Source organism: Pristiophorus japonicus, chromosome 19, assembly GCF_044704955.1.
Source record: "Pristiophorus japonicus isolate sPriJap1 chromosome 19, sPriJap1.hap1, whole genome shotgun sequence".
Taxonomy (NCBI): domain Eukaryota; kingdom Metazoa; phylum Chordata; class Chondrichthyes; family Pristiophoridae; genus Pristiophorus; species Pristiophorus japonicus.
Window position 1 is genome coordinate 92,247,210 of NC_091995.1, and position 24,671 is coordinate 92,271,880.

The following is a 24,671-nucleotide window of genomic DNA, read 5'->3' on the forward strand; positions in this document are numbered from 1 at the left end:
CATTTGAGGAAGCCCGCTCTGATGATTGGGAGATTCCCTTAACACAAGGTCGCTTTAACTGTCTCTTTGTCTGTGTTTCCCCCACATGATTCTTCCCCGTATGCTGTAAAGATGTTCCTTCCTCTGCTGACACATCTGTTCTTCTCCTCATTGGCAGTTGGGCATTTCTACTGCAATTTCCCACGTGGAAAGATCTTGGTTTAGATTTGTCTATTTGTAAGCTTCAGAGATCCGTGTTGATTTTTCTTAGTGTATCTCGTAATGTGTTTATGGTGATTAGTTCTGACCATTCTAGTGCAGGGTGTGTGAAGGATTTATGGTACCCTGTACTGTATTCCGACTGTCCTCACTCTGGTTGTAATGGGTTTACTGTGCTCTTTTCAAGCCGTCCTGAGACTACTGTGTTTACACTCTAGTATTCCAACTGTCTGAGTGCAAGCTGTAAAGTGTGTTATTCACACAGGTCCTGTGCAGGATCTGTAGAGTTTATGGTGCCATATCCTGGCTTCCTAGAAGCAGGGAGTTGCTTAAGCTTGTGGACCTTTCTGACTGTCAGGATCTGTTTTGGATTTGTCACTTAAAACCGGGTCAGATTTGAAGGTTTTTTTTTTCTAGGTGCTGGTTTCTATCTCCCCATCTGGGAAAAGCTATGTAAAAATCTGTTCAGTTTAACCTTTGGTCTAGATGACTAGATGGAATTAAGTTTCAGGCTTTAGGGCTCTTTGCTGGGAGGTGTGTTTTATCGCTTGTGTTCAAGGTGATTTCATGAACGTTGTTAACTACAGCATACGTAAGTACTGCAGATTAGAAATGATTGTCCTAAAGGGATTGTAAATTGTAATCAAATATCTATTCCTTTCTGCTTAAGTATGTTCAGTCCTAATTGTTGATGGTTTCTTTTTATGAAATGTGAAGCCAATAATTTGTTTTACAATTTAATGTGCACTATTTTGCACTGGATACCCAAGTGTCGTAGGTGGACATTTCTGTAGCATTATGATAGAAAGATAATATGCTTGGTGTGATAAATTAGCTTTAGTTTGCATTATCTACAAACTCAGTTGATACTGAACTTGAGTGTATTTACCTTTTGAGTGCCAGGTTTCATTACTGGAATGATCTGCTGTTCAGTTGTACTGCACTGGCCACAGAAGGAGAAGCTCCTTTCAGTCTGAGACCGCACATAATGGGCCTCAGTGGGACTGCCTTTACCAGATAAATGGTGATTATCTCTGCTTACAAAGGAGATATTTTCTGCAATGTTTTTCCACAGTATTGTTGGGCCAAAGAGATTTAAAGTATCCTTCCTTTTTGGTTTAACATTAAAATTAAGCCCAATCGTCTTATTCAAACGAAATTCCACTTATTGGTGCCGCTGTCATTTATTCTATCCTTTTGAGATGGAAAAACGATGGTTCTTGGGTGTGCCTGAGGGAAGGGGAGAGGGAGTGGTTGTGTGTGTGGCTGCCTTCTGTGGAATTCTGTTCAGAACATGGCCTACAGCTCCTGGATAGTAAGAAATTCCTGCATGATTAGCCACAACCTAACTGAGTTGAATGGGCAGTGACTGACTCCTTTGAAATCTTATTTATCTTCAGGTCACGCAACTGAAAGACAAGCTGAAGGTCTACGAGAAAGGGAAGTGTGCCATCAAGGATGATTGTAGTCCAGCCCAGGCAGTGCTATCCAGTCAGCAACAGTGGTAGGATGCCTGGTTTCACTTTTTTTTTGTTGCATCAGTATCAGACCACTATTGAACAAATTCTCTTTCTTAAGGGAAAAAGCTATTTGCTTCAAACTGCATATTATTTTCATTTACATGCACGAGCTACTAAATCAGTAATTCTATACATCACCAAGTTAATTCTATTTATTTAGTATTGCGGTAATTAAGTGCATAACATCACTTGATAATTCCCATCATAAAGAAGGCACTTGAGGGAGGTCCATTCAATCTGATTTTACACTTCTAATCTGATCAACGGATCCATTACAGTCCGGACCGGGGTCAAACGGCTGCGTCATCGCGTCAACCCTCTTCTCCATCTTCCTCGCTGCAATGCTCCACTTCACACTCAACAAGCTCCCCGCTGGAGTAGAACTAAACTACAGAACCAGTGGGAACCTGTTCAACCTTTGTCATCTCCAGGCCAGATCCAAGACCGTCTCGACCACTGTCGTCGCACTACAGTACGCGGACGACGCTTACGTCTACGCGCATTCAGAGACTGAACTCCAAGTCATAGTCAACATTTTCACTCGGGTGTACGAAAGTATGGGCCTTACACTAGACATCCGTAAGACAAAGGTCCTCCACCAACCTGACCCCGCCACACAGCACTACCCACCCCATGTCATCAAGATCCACGACGTGGACCACTTTCCATACCTCGGGAGCCTATTATCAGCAAGGGCAGACATAGACGACGAGATTCAACACCGCCTCCAGTGCTCCAGCGCAGCCTTCGGCCGCCTGAGGAAAAGAGTGATCGAAGATCAGGCCTTCAAATCTGCCACCAAGCTCATGGTCTACAGGGCTGCAGTGATACTCTTCCCTCCTGTATGGCTCACAGATGTGGACAGTAGACACCCCGTTTCACTGGAGAAATATAACCAACGATGTCTCCGCAAGATCCTGAAAATCCCCTAGGACGACAGACACACCAACGTTGGCATCCTTGACCAGGCCAACATCCCCAGCATCGAAGCACTGACCACACTCGACCAGCTCTGCTGGGCGAGCCACATTGTTCGCATGCCTGACACAAGACTCCCAAAGCAAGCGCTCTACTCTGAATTCTTACATTGCAAGCGAGCCCCAGGTGGGCAGAGGAAACGTTTCAAGGAGACACCTTCAAAGCCCCCTTGATAAAATGCAACATCCCCACCGACACCTGGGAGTCCCTAGCCAAAGACCACCTTAAGTAGAGGAAATACATTCAGGAGGGCGCTGAGTACCTCGAGTCTCATGGCTGAGAGCACGCAGAAAGCAAGCACAGGCAGCGGAAGGAGCATGCGGCAAACCAGACTCCCCACCAACCTTTTCCTCCAACGACTGCCCCACCTGTGACAGAGACTGTAATTCCCGTATTGGACTGTTCAGTCACCTAAGAACTCATCCTAAGAGTGGAAGTCTTCCTCAATTTCGAGGGACTGTCTATGATGATGAATTCTATACACTACCAAGTTAGTTCTGTTTATTTAGTGTTGCGGTAATTGAGTGCATGACATCACTTTTGATAATTCTCATCATAAAGAAGACACGAGGGAGGTCCTTTCAATCCGATTTTACACTTCTAATCTGACAACTTTGTTACCCTAAATGTTTCTTTCTTTCCCCATCCGCAGAGAAATAAATTACAGCTCTACATGCACAATATTACAACTGCAATCATTCATTCCTCTGTTGCAGTATAGATTAATTTTCGAATGGATAACTGTTTACACTATTGCCTGTCATGTTGTGTATTCTGGAATTGACAGTGTAATCCATATGTGTCAAGAACTTGTATAATTTGTATTACTGCTGGACCCTTCTGAGATACTCAGCAATGATAATTGACTCATCCATCACTAACAAATTCTCTTAATGCTTTGAAATGCAGCTCTTATTTAAGACAGGGTGCTTTGCTATTGATAGAGGAGAAGCTATTGATAGAGAGCAAGATGAAATAAATGTTAATGGGATTTATTTTTCAAACCTCCCAATCCGATGAGGCAACTATTTAATGGTCTTAATTTACAGAACGTTGTGTGCATGGACCAGTTGCGGCTTAAACTGGATGAAGGCAGTTGAAAATTTTAGTTGGTCCTTTGGGGTGTGGCTGTAATTATGAATACATTAAGTGTAGCTTGACATCTGCCATGCTTTCTTCAAACAAGCTTGCAGAATAGATCTTTAGAAGCTCCAGGCATATTCACGGTTCTCTGAAAGTTTTGTTGAGTTTATTTTCCCCCCCTCTCCCTGTGCAGGGTGAGGCAAAGTGGAAAACTGTCCGATGACGCATCGACCTTGTAAATACAAAAGAACAACCTTTTTAAGTGACTAGCGTTAAATTACTTGCTTTCAAATGCAGTGTGGCGTCATTTAAAAAAAAAATTAAGTTAACAGTCATTAGCTTGCATGTACAATGTCGGCCTTGATATTTGTGATAGTTCAGCCAACAGAAGAAGGAGCAACGGAAGTCTTTTGGCAATTCAATTTAAGATGCATGTTTGCTTCCAGTTGAGTGCACTTTCTATTTGGCAAGAAAACATTTGATTATGTAAGAAATTGTCCCCATTGGGAACTTGCCTTCCTACTGCTACTAACTGATCTCTGAACTCATGCATAGGACGGTTGTTTTGAAAGTCTTGCAGCGGAGAAGCCTATAAATCACAGCGCAGCGACCTTTAAAAAGCTATTGGTAATTACACACTTCACTCAACATTTCAAGCTTCCTTAGTACTGCGGAATGTTAAATTGTGCTTTGGAAGCAGAGGAAAATTGGAATGGAGTGTGCTCGTCAGAATTTTCTTTTTAAAAGGGAAAAAAAACAAATTCTGGAAATACAGAGCAGTTCCATCTGCAGCTGTAAGAAGAAAAGGCAGGTGAATGTTTAAATTTTTTAAGCTGTCAGAAAACTTTCGCTGCTGGGCCCAGTACATATTTCCAGCAATTTCTGCTTTTAATTCAGATTTTTCAGCACTTACATTTTTGTTATCTCCGTGGAATTCAGTAATATTGAAAAGAACGGAAGCAAACAACGCGGATCAGGATTTTGAATTTTTGAACAAGTATATTTAAATAAGAGGCAAAAGGATAAACCTGAGCGCAGGAAATGGAGACTATTTTGGTCAGCTTAAACAGATTAATGGTTTAACATGTTTGGGTGAGACAGTTCATCAGTTTCTAATCCTAATTAAATTCAGGGAAGAAAATGAAAGACTGTCTTTACGGATTAAAGTTAAAAGAATGCAATTTTTGCTCTTTAACAATGACAACTTTTTTATGCAGCAAGTGGTTAGGATCTGGATCGGGTTGCACACCAGAGCATAACGAAAGTTTGGTTAGTAAATTTGGTGGATGCACAGAACTCCGAATCAGATCCCGGGGAAAAGCCAAGTCTTAAAAGCGGGACTTAGTAATGCACGTATTGAAGTTTTCAAAATCATTTGTTTATCAGCCTGCACTGCAAGGTCTGTCTGCCGCTGCAAACTCACCATGCTGTGTGTAAACATTGCACTGACTGTGACCTCCGAGGGAAGCGCTTGCTCTTCCCTTTAAGTAGCCACCAGTTAACAACTCTGCAAGCCTGTACCGACTGTTTTTCCGAAGTTACCGACTCATGGTTATTGCACCAAGACTGATGTCAGGATCGCACTGATCGTCAGCAGCTAGGCACCACTGATTTGCTCCCCCTGTGAGCCTCTAATGAATTTTTGGTCGGGGCGTCGGTAACCTCTTGCACTCCCATTAACGCCCCCTCTGGTTGCTAACTTGAGGCATTGGGCATCTGAAAATCCAACCCCAAGTATTTAACCATTGAACCACAAGGGTAAATGGCTGATACTTGAGGCATATACTGGCATAGCCATGACTATGTAAATTAATAAATTCTTTCAGACCTCACCTAAAATAAGCACTAATCAAAGTTCTGTACAGTATATGACCCATGTAGAAATGGAGCTGATGTTTTCAAACACAATATTCAAACCAAATAAGAGATCGGTCCCATTTTTAACTGAATTTAGTGTTTTGAGACAAAGGACATTTTGGGCATGCATTTGAGTTTAGGTTGAAGTGCTTTTGTCGTGAGTTGTACAGTCATGCAAAATATACCCTTTTAAGTCATCTGCTGTTCAAACTGAGGAATGCATTATTTTCATGTTCGTTGTGCACTAGAATTAGATAGCACTTGTTAGTTTTGTCTTCAAGCAATTTCTTGCATATTTGTCACACAGAGGGAGTGATGGCTGAAGCTAGATGGGAATAAAAATTTGCAAAACGGAAAGGCCTCTCATTTGTTCAGTGTTTTTCTGGTAAATCTTTTAATGGCCGAAAAAGGACATCGGATATTTTCTTTTTTCCTCTCCATATTTCTATAAAGTGTGTTGAACAAAGTAGAATGTGCAGAAAAACCTTTTGTCGGAATTCCAAATAGCCACTGGACAGCCTCTGCACGAGTCTCATTTGCCTCTTGATAGCAAGGACCACAATTCCCCGTATAAGACTATTATGGCCCGTGCATTTATGAGGGCCTTTCAGTTTAACACTTCTCCGACAACCGCGCAAAAAGTGTAGGAAATGTTGGTCGGTTGGTTGGTGAAGGAAGTGTTGATGCTGTTACGGGAATGGAGGGGGCCAAACAGAGCAGTCTTCCAGGGGGTCTCTGTTTGGCAGCCTCGCAGATTATTTTCCTTATTAATACTTATTTTCCATTTTTGTGGAGGCTGTGACTTGTGCTGGTTTGGTAACCTTGTGAAGCTTCCCATTTGTTCCTCACATTGAACAAGCTGACAGGTGCTGACTTCGCAGGCATGAACCCTCTGGTCGCTGAGGGAGCAGACGTGTACTAAAGGTGACTGCACTCCGGTTCTCTGAAATATGTAAAGAATGTTTCAGTAGTTTGTCCAGGTGAAAAAGTTATTTCCCTTGCAGACTGTTAAGGTGATTTATTTTAGTTGGAAGTGGCCTCAGGACCCCTGAAGGGACTGCATGTAGACAGGTGGAATTATTATAATTGGTGTCAGTAATTTCTATGAGGGTTTGAAGAAAAAAAATGTCACTCATTAATCAACCATCTAATTTCAGTGTCCTTTCTTCCCTTTGCCCTGTTCTTGGGTGGTCAATGAGGAGATTTAGCTGAAGTCTGCATTCAGCATTCCAGGTGGCTGCAGTCTTGGCCGTTTAAGGTGCAGTTACAAGTTTAGCATCGGTGCAAAGTAGTTTTGGCTTTGCACAGGCATTTCTCTTCAGCGTCGGGTTGGGCCCTGACTCCGGATGCATCTACACTATCTGCAGCTGCTACAGTTATAGTGTAGATGCACCCTGGAGGAAACCTTCCACCTCCCATGTTTCTGAAATGTTGTTAACCTTTGTCAGCTTCTGTCCCATGTGCCCATGATGTTGACTGAGAGCATGGGAAAGTGACTGCAGTCATCTCCCTGGCCCCCAGCAGTGCCACTTCTATAAATGGCCTGCGGAGGTGCTGGAGTAGAATTCTTGCTGCTGAGATGCTTTTCCTTTTTAGCGCAACTACAAATTGGCACATCATGGAGAATATTGACTGAGTCCCAGGTTTGAACCCAAGTGTGTCAATCCGTGGGATGTTGTTGTAGTGTGTTTGGCTACAGGTCTACAAAAGCAATTTTACAGTTCAATCCTCCAATGCCTAATTGCTGACAGTAATTCATTCTCCTCATGCCTTCAGTGCTTCAAAAGCATGCTTTCAGCTGCAAGTTTCACAGTTAACGAGAAATTACTGCCAGAATTTCATTTACAACAGATTTAAAGCTGTACTGTGCTGCTCCATAATTTGTATTTTTGTTTAAAGTCACGATTGAACATTTTAAACAGTGTCATTTGTTTCCTCCCAGAATTGCGTTCCTTTACTATTCTCCTGCAGGGACTAATTCGTGTTGGCCTTTTGTTTCTTCATGTGTGAACCTCACCAGTAAATGTTGGGCTATTTAACCAACAGGGGTCATTTGTAGCTGGACCTGACCTGTCTACAGATGCAGGTCACTTGGTAATCATCCAGGCGCATTAGACCAGCTGATGGTCTCCTTCCCCACCCACTCCAGCCTGATGTGCTGAGGCCAGTTGTACTGTAATTTTAAGTGTCTATAATAACCGTTTAAGGATGATCAGAAAAATATGCAGCGTTTGTTTTGTAGTTGCACCCAATTCATTTTGAGTGGAAGTTCCTGGTGTAATGTATGCACCTGTCTGTATGCTCATCGGTTTCATCACCCCCAGCAATCAAATTTTAATTTGATGTTTTTTGTCTAAAGTTTAATTTGTTTATTGTGCTGAGTTTAGTGCCCCCCCCCCTCCCTTTTTAGCCAGGGGGCACTTGTATAATTTGTGTTTTTAGTGCCCTCCAAAAAAAAAAGGGGCACTTGTTTGAAAGTGTTTGGCGTGTCTCCCACCTTTTAATCAGGGGATACTTGTTTTAATGATTTAATTGTTTACAACAAAATAGCTGAGTTGTAGAGCTTAGCCAGTCATGTGATGGGCATGAGACTCAATAAAACCCCAGCCAGTTGGGTTTGGGGGGATCCACGATGAGGCAGCTGGTTGTGAGCCTGGTGAATGAACTGGTAATGTGTAGTGTAATTGTTAAACCTTTTTAAACAAATAAAATTGAGCCGACGCAAATGCTCTTTCTGACCACCGGCAGATTGATGGGAGTCGTGGGACACAGCCTGGGCAAGACCCAGAAGGCCAATGAAGAATCCATGTTCTGCCCTGGACTTCGCACGGGATCTGCTGCCTTCCACGGGAGTGTTGCGACATTGTGCAAAGATTACTTGAAAGCAATTGAGCCCGAAGACTTTTCTATCCACCCTCACAACACGTTTAGCTTTTACTGATGTGAAGGCGAGGAGTGGTCGGGAGCGGAAGGATCGGAGCCCAGAGGTGGAACAATGTAGACAAGATCAAGGGAAGGTGCAGCACGGGCCAATAGCGAGGTTGTGAGGCTCCCATTGCGTACTATGAATTCCACGTAGAGAGAGGGCCTGTGGAAAGGAGGAAGGAAGGAGGACAGTAGGAGTATATTTGAGTTTGTGTGTATGTATTGGCACATGCGGCAGAGCCTGGTCTCCAGTCGACTTGGATCCCCCTTGCCACTGGACCAAGACTGTGCTCAGTCAAGCCTATGTGATGGCTGGTGTGCAACGGCCACTCCACGTTAAAAGAATTCACACACTGGCATCTTCCACCGTTTAAAATTAGTTCATCAGTCAGCTGAGTACTCCTTTTTAGTGTGGAAGCAAGTCATCCTCGACCTCGGGACTGCCTATGATGATGATAAACCTTTGCTAATAAACCAACTAGTTCTTAAGAATTCATAGCAGCAGCACATTGTTATTAAGCAACGAACCCATGAAGCAAATACATTACGCCGGGTATAGCCATTTCATCCTGCGATGACTGATGAACTCTGGATTATGTCCAATACCGAGGTGGGTGCTGTATTTTACAGAAGATATTCAACCGAGTCCTAATCTGAAGTAAACAATCCCATGGCTTTATTCGAAGAAGAGCAGGAACTACTTGTGTTTTCTTGACCAACATTTACTCTTGAACCAAAACTGATTTTAAAAAAAAAAAAAATATTGATTAATTGGTCATTTGTCTGTCGTTTGCGGTACCTTGCTGCAAACAAACTGGCTGTTATGTTTGTCTACATAACAGTGACTACACTTCGTAATATATTGTGTGTGCAGTGCTTTGGGACATAGAGCCTTTCATATCCTCAATCTAAATGCAAGTTATTTTCTTGTGTGGCGTGCACTCTTGTCTCTATCACCTCCAGTAGGTGTTCAATGTAATACATCACTTGAGGGTAAGTAAACAAAGCGCTTTTCGGAATGCGCGAACGCATTCAAACGTGGCCCGAAATAAGTTAATTCCTCGTTCTGGAGAAGCCCTTTGCTTTTGTTCATTGTACCCCTGATGGTCCAGTTAAGATTGATTGATTGCTGCAGCTTGTGTTCTGGGGAGAAGGAGGGCTACGTATCATGATTGGGGTCATCTGAATCATAAATGCTGGAACAAAACTCATACGGTTCACTACACTAAGCTTTTCATCAATCTATTTATTAAAATAAAAAGCAGCAGCTGATTCTGGAGACGACTATTAACGTGAGGTGAACATCTTTCACTGTTCAGCATTGGGATACTCATGCCATTATATGAATTGTTCTTTACCATGAGCGAAGTTAGATGGTAAAATGAAAAGCAGCTCCTGTGACTCTGGGTCGTTTTACCAGTTCACTAGTGCCTAGATAAATCCGTGCAGTTTTTGTCAGAACTCTGGGTCACTGCTCATTTTTTGATCCTGCACGATAATAAGGAACAGGGTTGTCAGCAAGGCCCAGGAATCCTTGTAGGTTATTAGTATTATATAAAATTTCCACAAAGTCCTACAGTTAGTTCAATTAATTTGGCATTTCCAACACCGTTATAATGGTCTCAAACAAGATGGCACCATCCATGAGTTTGTTTTTATTGCTTATTAAGTGGCCATCTGTTGCTAAAATCAAACATTTTTGCCATTTTAACCCCAATCGCATAAGAGCCCTCCCATTATAGCATTTCCTTTCACCACACCATTCATTTCCGAGTGTGTCTGATGAAGAGTATCGTATTATGGTCAGTTTTGTGCAATGGGTCAGTGCCCAAGAGGCATTGGTTTGCGATTGGACTTAACTGTGTTTATTTTGAACCTTATTGATGTCAAAGAGCAGAGATTTTATTTCATCACTGCAGGCTGGATTTAAATTCTGATCCTAGGTTTGATGGGGCATTGTTCTACCTCCTGAGATGCCCAAACTCTGTTTTTGTCACATTGTTCTGGCAATCTAGCTATCAAAACCCAGGAAACTCAGACCTATGCTGGCTTGTCCTTATTGAATTTTGTGGGCCCGGAGATTTGGGAAAGGGTTGCTCTTTGTGCTATTACAAGATAAATCTTAACCATAACACGACTTGTTCGTATCAACAACTTGAAATGTATGCAAATTGATTGGATCATGCATTTAAAAGTTATATGTGGCTCTTGAGGCCTATACTTAAGTGGTCTACAAAGACAAAAAAAAAGCATGGAAATGGACAGCCGTGTTTTTGTTCAGTATAGCACTCATCCAATGACCATAATTGTTTGGTTTTGTAAATTCAAAGATGCAAACGTTCATCATCTTCACTATTCAGGTTGTGAACTTTTAACTGGGCAGACATATTCACCATTCTGAAAAAGCTGAATCACAGTTTCAAACACTTCTTTCTTTTTCAATGTCCAGCTTGGCGAAGTCTTCGCAGGAGGTTTTTGCCAGCTGGCAAGTGATTCAGAAGGACTACTGCGACTTGGAAGCTCGTGCTAAAGAAATGGAGCTGAAAGCATTCTTTCGACTGCGGGACCAAGAACGGATCAAACTATTGTGTACTGAAGAGCGATTGGAACAGGTGAGGCCCTCTACTTCAAATTGGTAGAGACCTTGTTCCTATTGGATGTCAAGGGCTGGCTAATTGAGTAGTTTAGGACAATAGTCTGCTGGGATGCCTTTTACAGGGTTGTAATAAAGTATGTTTTTCTTTTTTTTTTGTATTCAGCCTTCATTTTTAATAGTTAACGTACTTGTAATATAGTTTTTGTAATGATTAAGAGCAGCGAATCTATATAATTTTTTTTAAAATCTGGGATCTATGGGCTTCCTGACTACAAATCTTTTCTACTTTTTTGTCACACTTGCCAACGTTTTCCCATTTATAAATTTGTGTCCACATTTATAATGGAAACTGTTTCAGTAAACTTGTCACTATGTAATTACCCCCTCTTACAATTGATGGCCATGTAGGGCCTCGGTTTTCACCTCCCAGCTCTTCACCCTGTACTACAGAGAAACTCCTATGTGCTAACTACTTTTTTTTATTCATGGGATGTGGGAGTCGCTGGCAAAGCCAGATTTATTGCCCATCCCTAATTCTCCTTGAGAAGGTGATGGTGAGCCGCCTTCCTAAACCATGCAGTCAGTGTGATGAAGGTGCTCCCACAGTGCGGTTAGGGAAGGAGTTCTATGATTTTTACCCAGCGACGATTAAAGAGCAGCCGATATATTTTCAAGCGATGGTGTGTGTGTGTAACTTGGTGGTGATGGTGTTCCCATGCGCCTGCTGCCCCTGTCCTCGGTGGTCGAGGTCGCAGGTTTGGAAGGTGCTGTAGAAGAAGCTTTGGTGAGTGGCTGCAGTGCATCTTGTAGCTGGTACACACTGCAGCAAAGGTGCGCCGGTGGTGGAGGGAGTGAATGTTGAAGGTGGTGGATGGTGTGCCAATCAAGCAGGCTGCTTTGTCCTGAATGGTGTCGAGCTTCTTGTGTTTTAGGAGCTGCACTTCTACTTCCCAAATTGTCATCACTTTTGTCAGATATTTTAGATATAAAATCCAAAGTATATAAAATTAGGACAGAATGCAAGGTTTCAAAATGAGGGCTAAATTTCACTTCCGCCCTCTGCTGCCTACACTTGATCTTGTTTACCCATGAGCAATGCCAGTTAAGATTGATTAGTGCTTGCCTAATTATACAGCATAAGGAAAGCTGAATGCTGGAATAGGTTGCTAGCTAAATGCTCACATTCACACGCTATTGGAATAAGCCCTTCCATCTCTCGGTCTCACTATCATGCAGTGGGCTTGTGAGCTACATTCAAGCTTCTGTACTGCGCTGAATTGGCGACTGAGAGTTGCAGAGGAGGCGCAATGTGACTCGTCCTCCCTTTTTGGAAATAACCTAGTCATACTGTCGGGGCGAGACACCGAGTGGAGGCAGAGATCCCATAGCTTTGTGAGACTGCGGGATTTATATTAATTCAAAATTCAGAATTTTTCTATTGTCTGAAAGTTATCTCCATTTTTATACAGAAGCTCTGACGCAGAATAATTTAATGCTCTGACACTGAGCAAAACTGACTTCTCCGCATTCTTGCGGTGAATTTTGGCTAGTCTCAGCCCTTCATTATATGTACTCCTAACCTATTTCAGCAGCTTTACTGGGTAATAGATTTTGACATGCAGTAAGATTTATTGATTTGGAGATAACCGTTGAGATACTCCCTACACACATTTGTAATAATTGTAGCTTCTGTTGGCAGCCTCGCTCCAAATAGCTCTAAACCAGAAAGTGTCAGCAAAATAATTGCTGGGAACGCAGGACCTCCAAACTTTTGCCTAAACATTGTGACCATTTAAGTGAAATCAGTGGTTAAAATAAAATCCTGTCCCATGAAACTGCAGGGTTTCTGTCGTCCAGTCAGGGGGAGGCCCCGAGTGGGAGGCAAAGCGATTTCCCAAAGGAGAAGATGGGAATCACTGGAGGTCCAGGCCTCCCTTGCAGGAAAAGCCCATTTGGCTCTGTATGTTTCCATTTAAAGTTTTTAAGAAAATAAAACAAACAAAATATCAAACTTGTTTATCTTTCTCATTTAAAATATCTGTGCTAAGTGCATATAATCCACAGCTGGTGCAAAAGCACACTACACTAAAGTGCAGCTATAATTAGTGGGTATACATATCCAATAACAATAAAAGCCATCTTTACAGCTGCTACCTGAACTAAACTCTGGCTAGTTGCTGAAGATCTGTCAGAACGAATAAATATTTGATAAGTACTGTGCAAAAGATAAATGAATAGCCATCAAAAAAGCATTTATCTCTTTCATATTACTTGCTGCTCCATCGACTGTCTCTCGACCAGAGGCCTTATCCTACCCCGTGCTGAAGAAAAATCCACACCAGCGTTTCCTTGCCTGCAGCAACACTGCAGAAGGTTGCCAGGAGGCTAAAACTGGTTTGCGTACTTCTCCAGGGTTGCCATCAAAATTATTTTGGCAAACCAAATTGATACTGAGGAAGTGCTGCACAGTCGACGTGCCGTCTTTCAGATGAGATATTAAACACTGAGGTCCTGTCTACTTTCTCGGGTAGATGTAAAAAGTCCCGTGGCATTATTCGAAGAAGAGGCAGTGCAATTCTCCCAGTGTCACTAAACATTTCATTATTTGGCACAAATTGGTACGCAGTTTGCCAACATTCCAAAAATAGCTACACTTCAGTTGTTCACAAGTACATGAAAGACGCCATATAAATGGAAGCGGTTTTCCCCGTACGTTATTATAATTGTAAAGAATATCAAACTAAAGATGCAAATAAAGCTACTACTCTTTCACAGTAATAGAATATTTTGTTTAGATATTTTGACCATGGGGCTAAGAATGCTACTTCAGAATTTTGTGCATGAATGAATTGTGTCTCCCTGTAATTCTTGTTCTTCTAATTGAGCAGGCCTCCTGTAAGTTTGAACGTAGCCAGGCATCCTCCGATCGACGCCATGGACACCTGCTGGAGCAAATGCAGCAAGTCAAAGAAAAGCTCAAAGAGAATGAGAATCTCATCTTTCATTTGGGGACTAAAATCAGTTCAGATGGTAAAAGCACAGCAGTGTCTCAGGTGAGGGAGGGCTTAACTTCTACTAGAATGTGAGTCATACCTGTTCCTTCTGGGCATATTGTTTGAGCTAGGCACATTTTTAGTAATTGTTTCCTGTTCCTTTCCATTGCTTTACCCTAAAATGACACACAGTAATATGGGTACTAAACATTGTGGAAAAGTTACACCATCCAGGCAGGCTAGGCTCAAAATGCTGTGTGACCATTTAAAGTCAAAAGGCCACACATTCAAGTCCTAGGGCTTGCCTCCTTCTGCTGGGTGAGTTTGGTTTCTGCTGGGTTATCCATTCAGCAGCACAGGTGAAACCCAAAGTGCTCCACATCAGGATTGGTTTTGGGCCCCGAACTACTGCTAGTCGATTGCAAGCAGCAATTACAGCAGTTCTGGAGTAGCCCATGATCCGGGCGCTCCTAGGCTGGAATGTACATGTAGACTACATGAGAGGATAGGGGACCGTGGGAGGGCATTGTACCTCCAGAAAGTGAAGAAGAAGGGTTAGGTACCATAACTATTGTATTACTTTGGAATTTTTCCCACTTATTTCCCCTAAATTTATTACCGGACAGGTCTTGAAACTGAGTTTGCAGAACCATCTATTAGAGACTGAAGTCAGCAGCTTCAAGCAACACAACAGTTGCATGACCCACCTGATGACTCTCCAGGATCGAGACAGTCGACAGACAGAAAAGTAAGGAACTGATGCATTGCTGTTAAAGCAGAAGATTCCAGTTTAGGAATCCTTTAATGGCTCCTCGATGGCTGAATCAGTAGATGCCCATTAAGTGTGTGGTATACTAATTCATACAGCTAGGGTTGGTTGATCTTCAACATAATGGGTGGTTAAGCTGCTAAAATTAGCCTCCAGGAACGAGTTCGGGAGATAAGGGGGGACAAAGAAATTAGCCAGGGTTCCTGCTTTTGACCACTGTCAGTGCCTCCTGCTGGTGAGGCGCATAGGTATTGAGTGATTACAAGGTTGAGCATGGCTGTGATGGCCGTCACGGTTGAATAATCAGCTGATTCTCACTGTCAGACTCTTGTGAAGCACAGCTACTTGGGTGGTATGCCAGTCACCTGCGGCGCTTTATTTGCAATTAGAAGAGAAAGAGAAAATTTAAAAAGTAAATGCATAGAAAATGGAGATACACCCCCAAAGCAAGCATCAGCATTGCTCCAAGACCAGAATTAGATTTTCCACCTTAATTGGGGCATGAATGTTCTGCGATACTGTGCCAGGCAGCGATGCTGTGTCAATTTCGCCCATAAAAGTAGGAGTAAAGGGTTGCTTGCTTGACCCTATTGACAGATGTCTTCTGCACTAAGGTGATTTTGTAAAGCACCAATCTGAAAATCTGATCCAAGTCACCAAACATCTGAGCTTCTGTCAGCTTTTGTGGCAGATTGACCATTTGTTTGGATTATGGGCTGAATGTTTCGTCTGGAATACCCTCCTCAGACATAGGGATCTGCTTCTCCCATAGCTAGATAAAGAGGAAGGAAAAGTATGTTGCCCACAGTGCAAATGGAAGAAAATGACTCATCGTCAGGACCTGGGCTTGGAGTATTGTAGATCAAGAAACTACAGCTTCAAGAGGTAGCAGAAGTATTGCCTCCTCAGATGTGGTACCAGTGACCTCTGTATCCATCATAGCCTTCCTGGGTATGGAGCATTGGCAATGCACTGCCTGTAATGCACTGGGAATAGTTTGGAGAGACTTGAGAATAGTTTCTGGCCTATCTTCCTGGATTGGTTGGCCTGTTAGATTTGATTCTCCTTGTTGTGGCAGTCCCGAGGTGTCAAGTCTATGGTAAAGGTGGCCAACATCCACACACATCCTTACCATGGCCTGTTGGGTCAGACACTAACTCCTATGAAGTACTCTTTTCAGAGCCTGCGAATATTCTCTATTCACAACTATATGATTGATCGCTGTCCTGCTCTGAATTCCATGTGTTATGTCTTGGATAAAGAGTCAGATGAGGTACTGCAAGCTCAAAGTAAGTGTGACCATAGTCCTTTATTGCAGATCTCCGCCTGTGAGGCCTCATATACAGGTGCTCCCAAGGGATTGTGTGGGATCCCTTGGGACTCCAGGGGATAAGCCCTCTGGTGGTCAGACATGGTAATTACAGGTTTACATACATCATAACACCACCTTTCCCCCGCCCCCCCAAAAAAGTCTATAGTGTAACTTTTTACATTGTGAGTCGGTCTGGGTCCTTCCATTCCCTGGTTGATTGTCTTGATGCAAATGCTGGTGTTGGTGAGTCGATTTGTTGGGCCTTTGCTGGGCTGCTGCGCAGCTGGCCTTGTTGGACTGCTGGCGGTGGTGAGCCTTGCTGGGCTCCTACGGGTGATGGGTTCTGGTTCGTGGTCAACTGCTGGGTTGCCACGTGTGTGTGTTGGTTGGAGGGTTGAAAAAGGTAGATTCTATTGTGAGTTGTTCTGGATAGTCCATAAATCTGAGTTTAGTTTGGTCCAAGTGTTTTCTGCAGGTGAGTTCATTTGCAAGTTTGACCACAAACACCCTACTCCCCTCTTTGGCCAAAACTGTGTCAGCAATCTACTTGGGACCTTGGCCATAGTTCAACACAAATACAGAATTATTTACTTCAATTTCATGTGACACATTTGCGCGATCATGATATAGAAACCTAGAAAATAGGTGCAGGATTAGGCCATTCGGCCCTTCAAGCCTGCACCACCGTTCGATAAGATCATGGCTGATCATTCCCTCAGTACCCCTTTCCTGCTTTCTTTCCATACCCCTTGATCCCTTTAGCTGTAAGGGCCATATCTAACTCCCTCTTGAAATATATCCAATGAACTGGCATCAACAACACTCTACGGCAGGGAATTCCACAGGTTAACAACTCTTGAGTGAAGAAGTTTCTCCTCATCTCAGTCCTAAATGGCCTATCCCTTATCCCAAGACTGTGTCCCTTGGTTCTGGACTTCCCCAACATCGGGAACATTCTTCCTGCATCTAACCTGCACCGTCCCATCAGAATCTTGTATGTTTCTATGAGATCACCTCTCATTCTTCTAAACTCCAATGTATAAAGGCTCAGTTGATTCAGTCTCTCCTCAAATGTCAGTCCGGCAATCCCAGGAATCAGTCTGGTGAACCTTCGCTGCACTCCCTCAATAGCAAGAACATCCTTCCTCAGATTAGGAGACCAAAATTGAACACAATATTCCAGGTGAGGCCTCACCAAGCCCCTGTACAACTGCAGTAAGACCTCCCTGCTCCTATACTCAAATCCCCTAGCTATGAAGGCCAACATACCATTTGCTTTCCTTACCGCCTGCTGTACCTGTGTGCCAACTTTCAATGACTGATGAACCATGACACCCAAGTCTCATTGCTCCTCCCCTTTTTCTAATCTGCCACCATTCAGATAATCTGTCTTCGTGTTTTTGCCCCCAAAGTGGATAACCTCACATTTATCCACATTATACTGCATCTGCCATGCATTTGCCCACTCATCCAAGTCACCCTGCAGCCTCTTAGCGTCCCCCTCGCAGCTCACACCACCACCCAGTTGAGTGTCATCTGCAAATTTGGAAATATTACACTCTATTCCTTCATCCAAATCATTGATGTATATTGTAAAGAGCTGGGGTCCCAGCACTGAGCCCTGCGGCACTCCACTAGTCACTGACTGCCATTCTGAAAAGGACCCATTTATCCCGACTCTCTGCTTCCTGTCTGCCAATCAGTTCTCTATCCACGTCAGTATATTACCCCCAATACCATGAGCTTTGATTTTGTACACCAATCTCTTGTGTGGGACCTTGTCAAAAGCCTTTTGAAAGTCCAAATACACCACATCCACTGGTTCTCCCTTGTCCACTCTACTAGTTACATCCTCAAAAAATTCCAGAAGATTTGTCAAGCATGATTTCCCCTTCATAAATCCATGCTGACTTGGACCGATCCTGTCACTGCTTTCCAAATGCGTGGCTATTTCATTCTTAATAATTGATTCCAACATTTTCCCCACCACTGATGTCAGGCTAACCGGTCTATCTCCCTGCTTTCTCCCTCCCTTTTTAAAAAGTGGTGTTACATTAGCTACACTCCAGTCCATAGGAACTGATCCCAAGTCGATAGACTGTTGGAAAATGATCACCAATGCATCCACTATTTCTAGGGCCACTTCTTCAGTACACTGGGATGCAGACTATCAAGCCCCGGGGATTTATCGGCCTTCAATGACATTAATTTCCCTAACACAATTTCCTGCCTAATAAGGATATCCTTCAGTTCCTCCTCCTCACTAGACCCTTGGTCCCCTAGTACTTTCGGAAGGTTATTTATGTCTTCCTTTGTGAAGACAGAACCAAAGTATTTGTTAAATTGGTCTGCCATTTCTTTGTTCCCCATTATAAATTCACCTGAATCCGACTGCAAGGGACCTACGTTTGTCTTCACTCATGTTTTTCTCTTCACATCTATAGAAGCTTTTGCAGTCAGTTTTTATATTCCCGGCAAGCTTCCCCTCGTACTCTATTTTCGGCCTCCTAATTAAACCCTTTGTCCTCCTCTGCTGAGTTCTAAATTTCTCCCAGTCCTCCAGTTTGCTGCTTTTTTTGACCAATTTATATGCCTCTTCCTTGGATTTATAACACTATCCTTAATTTCCCTTGTTAGCCACGGTTGAGCCACCTTCCCTGTTTTTTTTTACTCCAGACAGGGATGTACAATTGCTGAAGTTCATCCATGTGATCTTTAAATGTTTGCCATTGCCTATCCACTGTCAACCCTTTTAAGTATCATTTGCCAGTCTACTCTAGCCAATTCATGCCTCAAACCATCGAAGTTACCTTTCCTTAAGTTCAGGACCCTAGTTTCTGAATTAACTGTGTCACTCCATCCTGATAAAGAATTCTACCATGTTATGGTCACTCTTCCCCAAGGGGTCTCGCACAACATGATTGCTAATTAGTCCTTTCTCATTACACATCACCCAGTCTAGGATGGCCAGCTCCCTGGTTGATACCTCGACATATTGGTCTAGAAAACCATTCCTAATACACTCCAGGAAATCCTCCTCCACCGCATTGCTACCAGTTTGGTTATCAATATGTAGATTAAAGTCACCCATGATAACTGCTGTAACTTTATTGCATGCATCCCTTATTTCTTGTTTTATGCTGTCCCCAACCTCACTACCACTGTTTGGTGGTCTGTACACAACTCCCACTAGCGTTTTCTGCTCATTGGTATTCTGCAGCTCCACCCATACCGATTCCACATCATCCAAGCTAATGTCCTTTCTTACTATTGCATTAATTTCCTCTTTAACCAGCCACCCTGCCTCCTTTTTCCTTTTTGTCTATCCTTCCTAAATGTTGAATACTCCTGGATGTTGAGTTCCCAGCCTTGGTCACCCTGGAGCCATGTCTGTGATGCCAATTATATCATACTCGTTAACTGCTATCTGCGCAGTTAATTCGTCCACCTTATTCCGAATACTCCTCGCATTGAGGCATAGAGCCTTCAGTCTTGTCTTTTTAAACACACTTTGCCCCTTTAGAATTTTGCTGTAATGTGGCCCTTTTTGCTTTAGGTTTCTCTGCCCTCCACTTTTACCTATATCGTTGGTACCTATATGCACCACGACAACTGGATGTTCACCCTCCCTTTTCAGAATGCCCTGCACCCGCTCCGAGACATCCTTGACCCTTGCACCAGGGAGGCAACATACCATCCTAGAGTCTTGGTTGCGGCCGCCGAAACGTCTATCGATTCCCCTTACAATTGAATCCCCTATCACTATCGCTCTCCCATTCTTTTTCCTGCCCTCCTGTGCAGCAGAGCCACCCACGGTGCCATGAACTTGGCTGCTGCTGCCCTCCCTTGGTGAGTCATCCCCCTCAACAGTACCTAAAGCGGTGTATCTGTTTTGCAGGAGGATGACCGCAGGGGACACCCTGCACTACCTTCCTTCCACTACTCTTCCTGTTGGTCATCCATTCCCTATCTGCCTGAGTATCCTTTTTCTGCGGTAAGACCAACTCACTAAACGTGCTATTCATGTCATTCTCAGCATCGGCATGCTCCAGAGTGAATCCACCCGCAGCTCCAGTGCCGCAATGCGGTCTGTCAGGAACTGCAGCCAGATACACTTCCCGCACACGTAGTCGTCAGGGACACCGGAAGCGTCCCTGACTTCCCACATAGTACAGGAGGAGCATAACACATGTCTGAGCTCTCCTGCCATGAATTAAGCCTTAGATAAACTTAATTTGGCAACAACAATGCTAAAGGTTACTTACTGGAAAAAGAAAAACTACTTACCAATCACTTACCCCCTTGGCTGTGACGTCACCTTTCGATTTCTTTCTACTTCTTTTTTGCCTTCTCACTCTGCTGCAGCTGCACCAGTTAGCCTTTATAGGCCTCACCCACGCTGCTACTCTGCCTCTCGAACTGCCGCCGATCCCCAGACTCCCGCTGGGCCTTTATAGGCCTCGCCCACACTGCTGCTCCACCTCTCGAACTGTATTCTGTTGAAGCCGCCTGCTCTCTACCTGTTCGTGTCGATCAGGGTGGACTAACGAGACCCTTGTCTTAAGTGCTCTTTTCATTAGCAGCTCAACGGGAGGGACCCCAGTGAGGGGTCTTGTGCGGTAACTAAGCAGGACTCGGGATAAGCGAGTCCGCAGTGAGCCTTCAGTTTTCAAGCTCTGCTTGATTGTTTGAACTGCTCGTTTTGCCTGACCGTTGGACGCTGGCTTAAACGGGCCAAGACCATAAACTTAGTGGTGCCTCCCTGGGTGGATTGCTTTACTGGGAACATGTATTACATTTGTGCACACAGGACTCTAAGTCTGCATCGATACCGGGCCACCACACGTGGGATCTAGCTATTGCTTTCATCATTACAATGCCTGGATGGGTACTGTGGAGATCACTAATGAAAGCGTCCCTGCCCTTTTTTGGCACAACTACCCGATTGCCCTATAGGAGGCAGTCTGCCTGTGTAGACATTTCATCTTTGCGCTGCTGGTATGGCTTTATTTCTTCCTGCATCTCTAACTGGACACTAGACCAACTCCCGTGGAGCGCAGTTTTTCTTTTTTACTCGGGACAGTAAGGGGTCCTGGCTCATCCAGGTTCTAATCTGTCGGGCGGTAACAAGTGATTGCTCACTCAAATGCTTCCATTACCATAACTAAATCAGCAGGCTGTGCCATCTCCACCCCGGTGGTGGGCAATGGTAGCCTACTGAGAGCATCGGCACAGTTTTCTGTGGCGGATGGCATAGTTGTATGCGGACAACGTGCGGGCCGATGCGTTCGTATTTATCCCCTTATTTTCAGAAAAGAGGGATATAAGCAGCTTATGGTCTGTTTCCAATTCAAATTTGAGCCCGAACAGATATTGATGCATTTTCTTTACCCCGTAAACACAAGCTAACGCTTCATTTTCGATCATACTGTAGGCCCTCTCGGTCTTAGATTTCTGGATGCATAAGCAACTAGTTGCAATTTCCCAAATTCATTAGCTTGTTGCAATACACACCCGACCCCGTATGACGATGCATCGCATGCTCGTACCAAACGTTTACATGGATCGTACAACACAAGCAATTTGTTTGAACGTAACCGCTTAAAGGTATTTTCTTGGCTTTTACCCCATACCCATTCATCTCCCTTACGCAGTAAAGAGTGCAGGGGTTCTAACAATGTGCTAAGACCTGGTAAGAAGTTACCAAAATAGTTCAGGAGTCCTAGAAACGACTGCAGCTCCGTCACGTTCTGTGGTCTCGGTGCGTTCTTGATTGCCTCCGTCTTCGAATCGGTGGGCCTAGTGCCATCTGCCGCGATTCTTCTCCCCAGGAACTCCACTTCAGGCGCCAGGAAAACGCACTTCAAGCCTTTAGCCTGAGCCCCACACTTCTAAGCAGACCAAGAACCTCCTCCAGGTTCTGCAGGTGCTCGACAGTGTCCCGACCTGTAACCAAGATGTCCTGGAAGACCATGGTGCGCGGGACCGACTTCAGCAAGCTTTCCATGTTCCTCTGAAATATCGGCGCGGCTGATCAAATCCCAAATGGGCATCTATTGTAAACGAAAAGACTTTTGAGTGTTGATGCAGGTGAGTGTTGAGGCCTTTCGAAGCTTCCTCCAGCTCCTGCATCATGTCGGCTGAGGTCAAGTCCAGCTTCGTGAACATTTTCCCTCCCGTCAGCATCGCAAATAGGTTGTCTGCTTTGCTTTGGTAGTGGGTATTGATTCTGCAGCGAGAAACGATTGATAGTTACTTTGTAATCACCACAGATTCTGACGGTGCCGTCTCCCTTGAGGACTGGAACAGTCGGACTGGCCCGCTCATTTAATTCGATCGGTGAAATAATGCCCTCTCGTTGCAGCCTGTCCAGCTCTGACTCCACCCTCTATCATGTAAGGTACCGCTCTTGCCTTGTGATGAATGGGTCGTGCCCCAGGAATCAAATGGATCTGCACTTTTGCTACTTGAACTTCCCGATGCCTAGTTCAAACAGCGAGGGGAACTTGCTTAGGACCTGGGCACATGAGGTGTCGTCGACAGGTGAAAGAGCTTGGACGTCATCCCAGTTCCAGCGTATCTTTCCCAGCCAGCTCCTGCCAAACAGCGTGGGGCCATTGCCCGCTACCACCTAGAGTGGTAAATCATGCACCGCTTCATCGTAGGAGACCTTTACGGTAGCACTGCCAATTACGGGAATCCGTTCCTTTGTGTACGTTCTGAATTTGGTACGAATTAAGAGTCAGGACTGGCTTTGAAGCTTTGTTGCACCACAACTTATTGAAAGTCCTTTTACTCATTATGGACTGGTTTGCGCCCATGTCCAACTCCATGGGCACCCAGAGCCCATTTAATTCAACCTTCAACATTATCGGGGGACACTTTGTGGTAAATGTGTGCACCCCATATACCTCTGACTCCTCGGTATGAGGCTCTGGTTTGTCATGATCCACCGTGGACCTGTCCTCCTCCTGCTACATGGTGGTTTGTATGATTAGCAAGGTTTTTAGCTCGCCTGCACATGCGTTGGAGGTGTCCCATTGTTCCACAGCCCTTGTAAACGTATCCTTTGAAGCAGCATGAATGGAATCCATGATCACCCCCGCAGCGCCAACAAGGTGTTAATGGCCTTGTATTCACCACCCTTGATGGTGGACTCTGTCATCTGCAGACGTGCAGCTACAGGCGTGTAAGTCCTGCCGTGCACATTTCGATTCGAAGACAATGTTACTTTCTTCACAGTACTTGCAGCAGCACTAGTGTGCTGGGAAATTTGTTTGCTATTGTCACCGGTGGAGATAAACGTCTGGGCTATCGCTATGGCTTTACTCAAGGTTTCGGGTCCCTACAGTCAAAAGTTTGCGAAGTATTAATTCATGGCCAATGCCAAGTACAAAGAAGTTACTGAGCATATGCTCAAGTGTCTTTCAAATTCGCAATGTCCTGCAAAGGCGCCTTAGCTCGGCAACGTAGCTCGCCACTTCCTGGCCTTCATACCTCTTGTACATGTAAAACCGATACCTCGCCATCAGGATGCTTTCCTTGGGGTTTAGATGCACCCGGACCAGTGAGCACAACTCATTGTATGACTTGTCTGTAGGTTTCGCTGGAGCAAACAGGCTTTTCATGAGGCCATATGTTGATGCCCCGCAAACGGTGAGGAGGATCGGCCTTCGTTTGGCAACGTTCGTTTCTGCTTCTAGCTCGTTGGCCATGAAGTATTGGTCGAGTCGTTCCACAAAGGTTTCCCAATCATCTCCCTCCAAATTTCTCTGCATTGCGTTGGGGTTAGTCATCTGCATCTCGTCGCCAGTTGTTATGTATTGGATAAAGAGTCAGGCTAGGTACTGCAAGCTCAAAGTAAGTGTGACCGTAGTCCTTTATTGCAGATCTCGGAGTGCCTCTCCAGCCTGTGAGGCCTCCTTTATATACAGGTGCTCCCAAGGGATTGTGGGATTCCTTGGGACTCCAGGGGATAAGCCCTCTGGTGGTCAGACATGGTAATTACAGGTTTACATGGATAACACCATGTCAATGCCACATAATTGGTAACCCTTAAAGGAACCAGAGAGCACCACTCCCAAAAGGAATTTTCAGCAACTTTTGAAACCTCGGGCCTGATTTATTCCAGTTGTCTTAATGAAGGATTTATGCCCAAAATGTAATTACCTGGCTTTTCTCTCTCCAGATGCTGACTACCCTGCTGTGTGTTTCCAGTATATTTTTGTTAATTGCAGTCTGACATTAGCCTGGATAAAGACCAGGTAATGTCCAGCCCGACTGACTGACTCTTTTCCTCAAAGCCTGTCCTTTATGGTTGAATCAGGATAAGCCCCAGTGAAGAGCAGCCTGGGCGGAATCAAAACATTAAACAAAACAAAACTGCACATGGTGAAAATCTAAAACAAAAGCAGATGATGCTGGAAACACTTGGCAGTTC

General features: G+C 44.2%; 1 protein-coding gene across 1 annotated transcript in view; it reads left to right on the plus strand.

Annotated features, from left to right (window-relative positions):
* Positions 1–24,671, plus strand: part of LOC139230045 (kinesin-like protein KIF18B) — a 92,637-nt gene that overhangs the window by 32,807 nt on the left and 35,159 nt on the right. The window contains exons 9-12 of the mRNA XM_070861810.1: positions 1,599–1,702; positions 11,011–11,173; positions 14,046–14,210; positions 14,777–14,898. Of these exons, the coding sequence (XP_070717911.1) occupies positions 1,599–1,702; positions 11,011–11,173; positions 14,046–14,210; positions 14,777–14,898 (554 nt within the window). The remainder of the gene's footprint in view (positions 1–1,598; positions 1,703–11,010; positions 11,174–14,045; positions 14,211–14,776; positions 14,899–24,671) is intronic.